The sequence below is a fragment of the Clarias gariepinus genome, unplaced genomic scaffold, assembly GCF_024256425.1.
Source record: "Clarias gariepinus isolate MV-2021 ecotype Netherlands unplaced genomic scaffold, CGAR_prim_01v2 scaffold_32, whole genome shotgun sequence".
Lineage (NCBI taxonomy): Eukaryota > Metazoa > Chordata > Actinopteri > Siluriformes > Clariidae > Clarias > Clarias gariepinus.
In genome coordinates this window covers 395,512-410,000 of record NW_026520999.1, presented here as the reverse complement: position 1 = coordinate 410,000, position 14,489 = coordinate 395,512, and the positions used below count along the sequence as shown (strand labels likewise).

General features: G+C 45.5%; 1 protein-coding gene across 4 annotated transcripts in view; it reads right to left on the bottom strand.

Annotated features, from left to right (window-relative positions):
- LOC128517044 (nucleus accumbens-associated protein 1) overlaps positions 1-14,270 on the bottom strand; it is an 18,659-nt gene extending 4,389 nt beyond the window's left edge. Inside the window, exons 1-6 of one of the 4 annotated variants that reach the window (XM_053490792.1) lie at positions 14,177-14,270; positions 9,037-10,050; positions 8,203-8,373; positions 2,354-2,459; positions 1,790-1,887; positions 1-275 (exon numbers count right to left, since the gene is read on the bottom strand). The exon at positions 1-275 is cut by the window's left edge and continues 4,389 nt beyond it. In XM_053490792.1, the coding sequence (XP_053346767.1) occupies positions 1-275; positions 1,790-1,887; positions 2,354-2,459; positions 8,203-8,373; positions 9,037-10,021 (1,635 nt within the window). In that variant the 5' untranslated portion in view covers positions 10,022-10,050; positions 14,177-14,270. The other 3 variants (XM_053490791.1, XM_053490795.1, XM_053490793.1) reach the window with 3 other exon arrangements.
- Between the last annotated feature and the right edge of the window lie 219 nt (positions 14,271-14,489).

Here is a 14,489-nt window from a genome sequence, read left to right as displayed (position 1 = left end):
GCCCTGCAGCGATTCCCCGGACGAGGGCGTGGTCTCCAAAGAGGCTCCGCCCTCGAGATCGGCCGCCTCGAAGGCGGGGTCGGCCCCCAGACCCTCGGCCTCCATCTTGACGGCGTCGGGGAGGAAGCTCGCGTACGCGTCGCTCTCGGCCATCAGCAGCTTGAGTTTAGGGATCCAGCTCTTCCTCACCACGCGGCGAGCGTTAGTGCACATGTCCGCCGCGATGGCGTTCATCTCGCTCTCCTTAAAGCTCGTCGCGAAGTTCTGGCAGTAATCTGTGTGTGGGGGGGGGGGGGGGGGGGCAGTGTTTAATGGTTACATGACTGGTTCACTGGTCTCTGTGTGACATCACTAAAACTAACACCGTTTAAAAGTTCTGCATCACCACCGACCTTCATCATCATTATCATCATCATCATCATCATCAGAATTAAGAAATAAGAATATTGTACAAATTAGGGCTGTGTGATACGGACAAAAGAAACCCAACGCGAATTTCTTGAACAATATTGCGATTTCGATTTTAATCACGATTTTGACACACAGACGTTTTACAGTGTAAATATGAAACATTTTGCGGAAGGAAAACAAATAGATGTTTATCAAAGACCAGTAACACACCTGTCTCTAAAACAGAGATAAGGCAGAAAAATAAATCACCTAATAAAGGTGTGTTTATGTTTATAAACGGATCCCCCCCACCCACACACACACAATCTCTATCAAATATTACATTAGAACATAAATTCATAGGTTTTTGATTTTCAAATTACAAATTGTACCAAACGAATTTGATTATAAAATTAGCAATATAATAAAGATATGTTGGATAGGAAAAAATATATAAATTATATATTTTTGTTCATATACCTGTACAACATGTATATTTATACTGTATATATTGCTTGTTTTATAATAAAAATCATTTCGTGTAATTTTTCATCATAAACAATATTTATTAAGTGTAAACATTTTTGTATTACATGACAAACACCTGGAAAATAAATGTGCCAAAAAATAAAGATTATATGAAAATTTGTCTTAATTTTCGTGAATTAATTTATCACGTGGGTTAATTCAGGGTTAACTATAATAGTAATAATATATTTGATAATAATAATAATAATAATTTTTGATTGTGGTGTCCTAATATATTTGATAGAGATTATGTAGGGGGTGCGATCCGTGCATCCGGGCATTTTACAGCATAACACACACATTAAAATAAATAATTATACAAAAACACTAAAGAAACTTAACTTTCAAAACTAAAAGGTTTTAAATCTACAGCTCAGACATAACATAAGTCTCTACTGACAATTTCTGTGGTTTTTCTCTCGCTGGTTTCTTCTCCTCTCGGCTCGAAGATATTTTTATCGCTTCTTTACATTTTACTGCCGCAACAGAACGCTCCATCAAATCAATACACAGCTAACTGTTTGCGTCTCCTTCCGCTTTGTGATTGACGTAAGCGCTTCTTCTCCGTCGGTGTTTAGTAGCGCGCTGCGTTGTGATTGGTTTAAATACCATACTGCGCACAAAATATCATGCAGTAAGGCGATTTAGAAATCCCGCATATTCACGTCGCGATTTCAATACGATTTTAATTAATCGCACAGCCCTAGTACAAACGCGTGCGCACACACACACACACTGTTATTCAGTGTACAGTGTTTGGGAGTGTTTATTATGTGAAGATTTAAGCACACAAACCTTACCATGGTTGTAAACCACCTACAGTCAGGGGTGTGTGTGTGTGTGTGTAGGCCGTAGTGTTGGTGTCACTCACATTTAACAGCGTGGAGGACGCGGCTGTCCAACGGCTTACGGCTCGGGTCATTAGTAGACGAGCGAATCCCCGTCCCACAGCTGTTCGCCAGAGTACTCCTGAACACACACACACACACACACACACACGTACGTTAGATCATACAGCACACACACACACACGTTAGATCATACAGCACACACACACACACGTTAGATCATACAGCACACACACACACGTTAGATCATACAGCACACACACACACGTACGTTAGATCATACAGCACACACACGTTAGATCATACAGCACACACACACACACACACACGTTAGATCATACAGCACACACACACACACGTTAGATCATACAGCACACACACACACACGTTAGATCATACAGCACACACACACACACACACACACGTACGTTAGATCATACAGCACACACAGGTTAGATCATACAGCACACACACACACACACACACACACACACACATGTTAGATCATACAGCACACGCACACACACATTAGATCATACAGCACGCGCACACACACATTAGATCATACAGCACGCGCACACACACACCTGTCGAAGAACGCAGCCAGCAGTCTCCTCAGCAGAACTTTGTGTCGGGTTCCTGCACTGACATGACAGTTCATCAGTTGAGCTCTGGAGATAAACACACCAGTTCCTGCACACACACACACACACACACACACACCACTGTTAGAGGCAGATAAATGATACAGATCAGTGACATTAATACTGAGGCTCTGTACAGCATACAGTCACTGCTGCAGTGATATCCCATGATTCCCAGCTGCTCAGTGGAGAAGTAACGCAGCACGTCGCCCCCTACAGGCAGAGCACAAGCCGAGCACTCCAGGTCTCATGCACCCCGCTAACACAAAAAACCTAGAGTATGTGTGTACACAGGGATTTGGAGACCACTACATCTTCACATCACCACTACATCTTCACATCACCACTGCATCTAACTACACCACTGCATCTAACTACACCACTACCTCTTAGCTACATCACTACATCTTAACTACATCACCACTACAACAACGCTACATCCTAACTACATCACCACTACATCTTCACATCACCACTGCATCTAACTACATCACTACATCCTAACTACATCACCACTACAACAACGCTACATCCTAACTACATCACCACTACATCTTCACATCACCACTGCATCTAACTACACCACTGCATCTTAGCTACATCCCCACTACCTCTTAGCTACATCCCCACTACCTCTTAGCTACATCCCCACTACCTCTTAGCTACACCAACACTACATCTTAGCTACACCAACACTACATCTTAGCTACACACTCAACTGTGTGTGTGTTCAGGAGTACCACTACATCTAACTACACCACTACATCTTAACTATATCACCACTACAACAACGGCTACACCCTAACTACATCACCACATTTTAACTACATCACTACATCTAAAGTACACCACTACATCTTAACTACATAACTACTACAACAATGCTACATCTTAACTACACCACCACTACATCTTAACTACATCATCACATCTTAACTACATTACCACTAAATCTTAACTACACCACTACTACATCTTAGCTACACCACTACTTCTTAACTACATCACCACTACAATGGCTACATCTTAACTACATCAGCACTAAATCTTAACTACACCACTACATTTTAACTACACCACTACAACTTAACTACACCACTACTTCTTAACTACACCACTACTTCTTAACTACATAACCACTACAACAACGCTACATCCCCACTACCTCTTAGCTACATCCCCACTACCTCTTAGCTACACCACCACTACCTCTTAGCTACACCACCACTACCTCTTAGCTACACCACCACTACATCTTAGCTACACCACCACTACATCTCAACTACACACTCAACTGTGTGTGTGTGTGTGTTCAGGAGTACCACTACATCTAACTACACCACTACATCTTAACTATATCACCACTACAACAACGGCTACACCCTAACTACATCACCACATTTTAACTACATCACTACATCTAAAGTACACCACTACATCTTAACTACATCACTACTACAACAATGCTACATCTTAACTACACCACCACTACATCTTAACTACATCACCACTACATCTTAACTACATCACCACTACATCTTAACTACATCACCACTACATCTTAACTACATCACCACTACATCTTAACTACATCACCACTACATCTTAACTACATCACCACTACATCTTAACTACACCACTACTACATCTTAACTACACCACTACTACATCTTAACTACACCACTACTTCTTAACTACATCACCACTACAATGGCTACATCTTAACTACATCACCACATCTTAACTACATCACCACTAAATCTTAACATCACTACTACATCTTAACTACACCACTACTTCTTAACTACATCACTACTTCTTAACATCACCACTACACCTTAACTACATCACCACTACAACAATGCTACATCCTAACTACATCCCCACTACATCTTAACTACATCACCACTACATCTTAACTACACCACTACTCCTTAACTACATCACCAATACATTGGCTACATCTTAACTACATCACCACTACACCTTAACATCACCACTACACCTTAACTACACCACTACACCTTAACTACATCACCACTACAACAACGCTACATCCTAACTACATCACCACTACATCTTCACATCACCACTGCATCTTAGCTACATCCCTACCTCTTAGCTACATCCCCACTACCTCTTAGCTACATCCCCACTACCTCTTAGCTACATCCCCACTACATCTTAGCTACATCCCCACTACATCTTAGCTACAGCACCACTACATCTTAGCTACAGCACCACTACATCTCAACTACACACTCAACTGTGTGTGTGTTCAGGAGTACCACTACATCTAACTACACCACATCTTAACTACACCACTACATCTTAACTACATCACCACTACAACAACGGCTACATCACCACTACATCTTAGCTACATCACCACTATATCTTAGCTACATCACCACTATATCTTAGCTACATCACCACTACATCTTAACTACACACTCAACTGTGTGTATGTGTGTTCAGGAGTACCACTTCATCTAACTACACCACTACATCTTAACTATATCACCACTACAACAATGGCTACACCCTAACTACATCACCACATTTTAACTACATCATTACTACAACAATGCTACATCTTAACTACACCACCACTATGTCTTAACTACATCACCACTACATCTTAACTACACCACTACATCTTAACTACACCACTACTTCTTATCACCACTACATCTTAACTACATCACTACTACAGCAATGCTACATCTTAAATACACCACCACTACATCTTTACTACACCACTACATCTTAACTACATCACTACTACAACAACGGCTACATCTTAGCTACATCACCACTACATCTTAACTACACACTCAACTGTGTGTATGTGTGTTCAGGAGTACCACTACATCTAACTACACCACTGCATCTTAACTATATCACCACTACATCTTAACTACACACTCAACTGTGTGTGTGTGTTCAGGAGTACCACTACATCTAACTACACCACTGCATCTTAACTATATCACCACTACAACAACGGCTACATCCTAACTACATCATCACATTTTAACTACATCACTACATCTAAAGTACACCACTACATCTTAACTACACCACCACTACAACAATGCTACATCTTAACTACACCACCACTACATTTTACTCTACCACTACGTCTTAACTACATCACCGCTACATCTTAACTACACCACCACCACATCTTAACTACACCACCACCACATCTTAACTACATCACCACTAAATCTTAACTACACCACTACTACATCTTAACTACACCACTACATCTTAACTACATCACCACTACAATGGCTACATTTTAACTACATCACCACTAAATCTTAACATCACTACTACATCTTAACTACACCACTACTACATCTTAACTACACAACCACATCTTAACTACATCACCACTAAATCTTAACTACATCACTACTACATCTTAACTACAGCACTACTTCTTAACATTACCACTACATTACACTACACTACTACAACAATGCTACACCATAACTACATCACAACTAAATCATCACCACTACATCTTGCCTACATCATTACATTACCACAACATCCCTACAACTTAACTACATCACCACAACATTACTACATCTTAATTACATCTAAAGTACACAACTGCACCACTACATCTTAGCATCAATACTTAGGAACAATACTTAGTAACCTCTTACTGCTTGCACAGGGTTAAAGAGGGTCATAAGACATTAGCAAATAGTCTTAGAGATGCCGAATGTTGCTGTACATCAATCAGGAAAGAATTATAAACATTTCCAAACATTTTGGAGTTTAACCTTCTACAGTAAGGGAACACTCACAAGTAAAAAATGTTTAAGACAGGGACCAATCTTCCCAGGAGACCATCTTCCCAAGGTTACACTGTGCAATGCTTAGAGAAATACAAAAACCCAAGAGCTACATCTCAGACCCTACAGGCCTCAATGCGGATGTTACATGTTAAAGTCCATGACAGCACAATTAGGAGAAGACTGAACTGTACAGTTTGATGTAAGGATTGTCAGGAGAAACCTCTTCCGTCTAAAAAATACACGGAAACACAACTGAGGTCTGCAAAACTGCATCTGAACAAACCACAAGGCTTCTGGGACAATGTCCTATGGACAGATGAGACCAAAGTGGAGATGTTTGGCCTTAATGGCCAACACCAATTTTGGGGGAAACCAAACAACATTTCAGCAGATACACCTCATACTAGTGCTGGGTGATATGGAAAAATCATATATCACGATATGGATTATTTTATATCACGATAACGATATATATCACGACAGCTCGTCCACAGGTCAGTTGTCAAGGCATAATGAACCACACTGCGAACATCCTTCTCTACTTGGGCCCGGCATGCGTTATATAAGCGAGGCAACTCGACTTTACTGAAGTGCTTACGACTGGGCATAACGTACCTCAGGTCAAGGACTTTGACGAGGTCTCGGAAGCTACCCTTCTCAACTGCATACCTGGGGGTCATGCCTTTACAAATGTAATGCAAGATGGCACATGTGATCTTTTTTTGGCGCTGGGACGTTTTTTCATACGGTGTGCTTTTTATGAAAAACTCTTTAATTTTAGGCTGGCTATATTTTTTCTCGCCACTTGCCCGGGCTGTTTCGCAACTTTCTTTACGTCGCATTTCTTTGAAAAACCCCGTATTCTTTTTCGTGGACCTTCTTCAAGTGTTAAAAGAGGTTTGTTGTGTTAGCGTCGGGCGCGGAAACAGTCTTTTGCTCCGTGTTTTGCACATGTCTTCTGCTCCGTGTCAGAGCTCTTGTCTTGCCAAAATGCAACCAAATCACTGACGTACCCCCACGTTTCGGTGAAAGTGCTTCTTGGGCTGCTGCCTGCAAAGCAGTTTCAGTTTGTTGCGACTCCGGGCATTCATCTTCAACCTCTTGCGTCTCCATCTTTAAGCACTCACGAGTTAACTAGCGTAAAGCATGTCGTAAAGCATGTAGCAACAACGTAAAGCGTCATGTCGCAAAACCACAAGACGGAGTTTCTTTGCGAAAAAGTTCATTTTTATTCTTGATTATCACTTATATAAAGGGTAGAGTATGCATTACATAGCGACAAGACATTATCATACATTTGTCATAGCCTATTTAATGCAATATTTTCTTTAGTAATTGATAAAAAACGTTAAAACGATAGGTTAAAAACGATAGAAACGGTAGAAGAGAAAAAGAACGATAGACACTTTTCTATTGTCCCCACGATATATATCGTCATATCGCCCAGCACTACCTTACACACACCCCTCAAGCACGGTGGGGAAGGGGTGATGGTTTGGGCTTGTTTTTGCAGCCACACTGAGTCGACCATGATAACATACAGATCAAACAGACAAAGTCCAGACCTCAACCTCCCTGAAATGCTGCGGCGAGACCTTAAGTGAGCAGTCGTTTCCAGGAAGTGCAATAACAGTAGCTTCTGTCGACTGCCTCACTTTCACAGCATTTTTCATTTAATATATTCCTGTAAAAATAGTTCTCCATAAGGATCGCTCGAACACACGACTTTGGTTTTATATAAACTTCCATCTAGACGTCACTTCCTGGTGACATTTCCTCATTCATCTTATTATCTGCGTTAGCTAGTTAGATAGTAACATTAAAATTCATGGATTAAATCACGTGTTAACAGGTTAATCTGGACAGCCCTCATTTTTACAAACACACAGACAAAAAAATTTTAAGAGGGGGTGCGACCTTTACACATGACTGTACACACACCTTGTCCTCACAATACACAGTGTATATTCTGACCTGTGACCAGCTCCAGTTTCTCGGCGGGGTCGCCCTCCTCGTACAGTTTAGGGTGGCAGCGATTTCCAATCTGAGCGATGAGCTCTGCAGGGAGCGACGCCAGGTCCTGACGCCCGCGCATCCGACTCCGAGTCTCCGAGTGGTCCGGCAGAGCCTCTACTCGCTCGCCTGCTGAGTACACGGGGGGTGTGTGGGGGAAGAGAGAGAGAGAACGAGAGAGACTCATTAACACATTTTTGTTCCACCATCTGCTTAGAGTTTCGCTATAAACTCTCCTATTTTCAGCACTAATGTCTGTCGCTCATCAGCTCCCAGAAACACCTTCATTACCGGGACACTCACGCTAAAACACAGCACAATTAAAGGGACACACCGTGAGACACACACCGGGACTCGGACCAGCTCGCTGCTTTAAAACAGGAGAGCTTTATTTAAACACAGCATCATCTGAATCCTGAAACCTATGAGATTTAATTATTGAAACTAAACCTACACTATTTCCCACAATGCTTTTTTTGTTTTTATAAAAGCAGCAACACTTACTCCAAAACTCATTTCTATTAACTTTAAAATCCGTAACGCTACCTGTATACGCGAGTGAAAGTCTGTTAGCGATATTGTGAATTTCCAGCTTCGTCACCGTTGTGATGAGCCCCGCCCCCTCAGAAGTCAAACTTTAACCCACAAACCCATGTTCTGTAAAAGCTGAACAATATTTCTCTTTAGTAAAACACCGAAGGCTCTGTGCTACATTCAGACGGCGGGACATGAACACCAAACACACTGAGCACTAAAAGTTAGCATGCATGTTAGTATTAGCGTGCGTTGTCTCACCTGCGGCGCCCATGTTGAGCATGCTGTACATGGTGTACATGTTGCAGATCTGCCTGTACTGCTCCTCCGCGCCGTCCTCCGCCGCCTCTTCCTCCTCGTCATCGTCGTGATAAGAGATAGGCGAGTCGCTGGCGTAGGCGCTCACCGTGCCAGGGCTGGTGCCCTCTGGGGTGGCGCTGCTGCTGGAGCCGTTCCCGTTGGCGGTATGGCCTCCGGGTGCCACGCCCAATCCTACAGCCAGTCCCTGCGGCTGGATCGCGCTAGTGCGCGACATCTCTTGGGAAAAGCGTGCCGCTTTGCGTCCGCCGGATCCTCCGGACGCTCCGGTACCGTCCCGACTCCCGCCTTCCCAAAGACGCTTCGCCACCGGAGTGCAGACCACTGAGTACGGCGAGACCTCGGGTTGCTCCGCCTTCACTCGGGACACCAAAGGCAGCGGGGTGAGGCAGGAGGCGGGGCGACTGGCGGACGTGGCTTGGACCGGGACCCCTCCTCCTCCACCGTTGGCTGAGACGCCGGCGGTCGTCTGAGTGACGGGACTCTGAGGTTCAGATGGCGGCGTCTCCTCCACGTGGAGGCCCTGGGAGTCGCAGCTGGGTGAGCTGACCTTCAGGAAGAACTCCGTGCCCTTCTCCATGATCTGCTGGATCTGCAGGAAGCCGGCGGTGTACATGAGAAGGAACTGATCTCCGACGTTCATGCTCAAGCGGCCCGTGTAGCAGAAGGCCAGGATCTGCTGGAAGCTCTGCGGCTGTACGGCGGGCGGCAGCTCCACCACAGATGGGGCCTTGCTGCCGGCGCCGCTGTTGAACAGGTCACGGAAGTATGCGCTGCTGGCCGCCAGTACGGCCCGGTGCGCCTTGAAGGCGTGGCCTTTCACTACCACGGACACATCGCAGTACAGGCCCTGCAGCCGCTGCTCGTTCAGACACTCCAGGACGTTGTTGCCAAAGTTGGGGATCGCCATCTGAAGGGTCTGAGCCATGGCGCTACGGCCGGCACCACCGCGGAAATCTGACGGGAGAGAGGAGACAGAGCAGAACTTCATCAGGAATATTCCAGAAACAGAGACTGATCATGTTTGTGCATTGTTTTCAACCCTCGTAACACTCTTCCTGTAATTAATTCAGAAGATTAAAAAAAATCACAAAAATAAACCAGAGAAATGCCACTGCAGAACAATCCGTCTGCAGGTAAGTCACCGCTAATCCGCGCACGCTAGCCAAGCCTTCATCCAGGAGACCAGCGTTCTACGCTAAACACGCACCACATGTCAACCTTCTGCTGCTGATGCCACACCTGCCCACTGCTGCTGGCTAACAGTCTGATCTACAGGTAGGACTGAAGTGTGGACAGTCTCACACTCTCTCTGGGATCAGACCTCAGGATTAAGTATAACTTCACAACACAAAAGAATTAGTTTGTTTTTTTCTGATAACGAGGTCACATGCCATCATTAATCTTACAGGGTCCCTGAAAGGACGATGAGAAAGTGATGACATGGGGTCAGGGCTTTTTGACTTTTTAACATTGGGAAGGAAATTGGGGTCAGACACAGGGCTTCCCTAGGGGGCTTGAAGGTTAAAGGTCATGGTCATAAAACACACTAGTAGCAGTCAGACAGTCCCGAGAGTCCCAGCACACGAGCTCCAAGAGAAAGCTGCAGGACGAGTCACTGAGTCACACTTCTAAAAACTAAACAAAATTAAAACCAAAAAGCACAAAAGTGTGGTCTGAGGTGTGTATGGCTAATAAAACACAACCTCACAACACCGAGTCAGAAACACAACTACAATTTAACAACACTTTACCCAGTGTGTAACTACACTAACATTAGGTTTGAAACACTGCATGTTACATCTGGAGTTTATTTTCTATTCGTTTACTCGCTGAAAATCATACACATATACAACACACTACACAACAACCCACAAAATAACCAAAATAACAACCCGCACAACACACGTAACATCACATCCAACAACCTACACAGCAACCTACAGAAACACCCACAGGCAACCCGCAAAACCGACACTGTTCACGCAATTCACTCATTTAATTGACGCCATGAAGAACCTCCTCAGGTCCAGAGCTCAAAGACAACCACCATGGTCCTTGTCCCACCAAGGCTCAGGAACTTCACAGGAACCAGACTCTCCTCACTCTACTCCTGAAAATACAGACAGAACGTCATGTTTCTACAGAACAGTGCAACACACTGACGGATCCAGATCTCGCACATGACAGGTAAGGAACGTCTGTTCAGGAGAACCCAGAGAGAACCTGGGGAGAACCCGAGCGTATGGTTCATACAGGATGTCTCCTCCTCACCTGAGCGCAGAGAGATACAACGGCAGAGAGCTTTAATTTTATGCATCACACATCAGGACAGGAGACTCATGCCTCTGTGTGTATGTGTGTGTGTGTGTGTTATGTAGGGGGAGACAGATTAAATATAAACATGAATATAAATACACATTAAACTGAAGGGAAATTAACAACAGCAATACAGCGCTGAAGTCAAAAAGCGAGACCTCACTCGACGGTGTAAAGGGGCTCCTCAGGGGAAAAGTGCCCTCTTTGTCTCTAACTCACTACCTCCCACACACACACACACACACACACACAGAGCATGCCACACACATCAGACAAAACGGCTTGTTTACAGTTGGCCAGCACACACACAGTCAGAGAGGCCTGGGGTTTATTTAAGACGTTCCCCCTCCAGCAAAGTTGTGTATATCTGTGTGTGTGTGTGTGCGTGGTTCAGAACAAAAAAGGCAAATTCAGGAATATCCAGAAAGTGTCTCAAAAAGTTCGCACCACGGCCCGACGATCATGTAACTAACACACAGCGAGGAAGCGAACGCGGCTGTAGCGCAGCGAGCTCCACCAGCTCCATTTAGAGAGACCGCTTTAAATAAATTAAATCTGAAGATAATCCGTAATCAGAGAAATGGCTTCATTTCCCACACCTACACACTAACCTCTCGGTTTCTTCATTGTTCTAGATCCAAACATAAGAACTGCAGAACCTTTAACCTGTCTGTGCTTATTAAAAAATCCTGAAACATTTTAGACGATTTTCTGCAGGACCGTCTGGATGGGACACGGCGTCTGAAACAGGACACGGCCAAACTATTAAAAAAAATAGACCTGTGCTATACACTCATATCTTGCACACTGATTTATAATAAGTGTATTATCATTAGCAAGTCACATGACCCTGGCAGATTTGCAGCGTGTACCTGTGCTCAGGTTAGGGTTACACCCTTTGGTGGGGGAGGGGCTTTGGTTGGGTGTATCTGCCCCGCCCTGTTACACCTCATCTTTAATTTACAGTTTTGAGCTAAAAGTCAGAGGAAGTGAGTGAGCGCCCCCTGTCTTTATACTAAAGAATGAACACTAAACCTCATTTCCCACACACACACACACACAGCATATGGCTTGAATTCAGGTGATTTTGTAATGTTTAGGAAATAAAGCGGGTTCTTTCTGTATAAACTCTACACCTGAGCTCCAGACACGCGAGAACACAACGACACCACAAAACACCAGGAGTGCAGAGGAACATGTTACACACCACACTGGCTTAAACTCTACAGCAGGAGTGTGTGTGTGTGTGTGTGTTCTGAGTAGAACTACAGCCAGGTGTTTCTACATCAAGAGGCATGCACAGTAGAAGGCTTTGAAGAGCTTTTAATTACAGTGTGTATAAAGTGTTTATAAGCGCGTAATAACCTGAGAATACGAGCATGCTAGGTTCCTTTACTGCGGTTCTAAGGTTCTAAACCTTGAGCTGTATGTTTCTGAAGAACTTCTCACAGAGTGGTACAGTCCACATGCTGACCCTGCGCTCCTCAGCGCCTCCATCAGGAGAAGCCTGGAGTTCTCCTCACTGCACTCTACACTGACTCCTCACAGGTTCCAAAAGTTCTTAAACATCATCATCAGACCTCCTTTAATACAGCACACACACACACACACACACACACACACACACACACACAGAGAGCTGAGTAGTGCAAAGGTGATAAAGTTCTCGCCCAGGTCACATGTTCTGTAAATATGATTCAAAAACGTAAAAAGAATAATAAAGAGATTAACAATCAAAGACACACACACACACACACACCAGCAATAACACAGTTCCTCAGGGATGCGATTCGGTGAGCACGTGATCAGCGGTGTAACCGGAACCGGAGTGTGTGTCAGACCTCAGGCCTCGCGCTGATCGGGCTGCAGCTCCGGTGCTCGGGCCGGCCGTGCCCGCGGTGTGCCAGACAGGCAGTCGGTGTGTGTGTGTGTGTGTGTGTGCGCGCGCGCGCAGGGCGACGCCAAAACAGAGTGTTTATGTGGCACACGGGAAATCCGCGGAGCTCAGCATGCGCGTGCCGCTGTCCCGTGTGTGTGTGTGTGTGCCACTGCAGCACAGGTCCTGTGGCGCGCGCAGAGTCCGAAGGCCTGCACACACCGCGGTTCGTCCACGCGCTTCGGTTCCTGACGGCGGAAAATAAATCCGGTGTAGATCCGGTTCGTTCCCGCGCGCGCACTAAACCCCCCCGCTCCGGTACAACACCGACATCTAAACTTGTTCACATTTTCTCCCGGTGTGTGTGTGTGTGTGTGTGCTGTACCGCCGCACCGTGTCTTATTGTACAGACATCAACAGGTCATCCCGGGACAAACGCAGGCGAGCCGGACTGAACCACTGAGCTCAGCGGGCGGGGGGGGACACCAACACACACACACACACACACACACACCGCGCGCCGCCGACACACACACTTTAACCCCGAAACACACACCGAAACCCGTCCTCTCACACACACACACACACACAGACAGTCCGGGATCTGTCTCACACACACATTCCGTTCGGAGCCCCCTTACACACACACACACACACACACACACACTACCCCCCCCCCTCCCCGGGCCCTGACTGCTGCCTCAACTTTCTGTCGGTACCGCTCGTCTGCGCCCCTCCCCCACACACCTTCCTCACAACACACACACTCACACACACCGTTACCCCCGAACTCTCTCTCTCTCTCACACACACACACACACACACACCCGGGATCCTCACGTTACCTCACGTTACCTCACGCGACCCCTCAGTGAGGAGGATACTCACCCCCGAGCTCGAGCCGTTACCGAGTGTTCGCGCGGAGCAGTCCCACACACACACACCATACACACACAGAAACACACCACACACACACACACACGCTTTGTGTCTCCGCTCTCCTCAGAAACAGCCATTCATTGTGCGCGCGAGGCGCTGGTGTCGATCACAGAGCGCTCGAGCGCCACTTTCTCTCCCAGCGGGAGCACGAGCGCAGAGACACCGAGCAGAGCGCGCGACCCGCCGGGTTGCCAGATCACACCTTCAGATTCACTCATTTACGCTCTTACCGATTACAGGGCCGTGCAAAAGTACTCACACC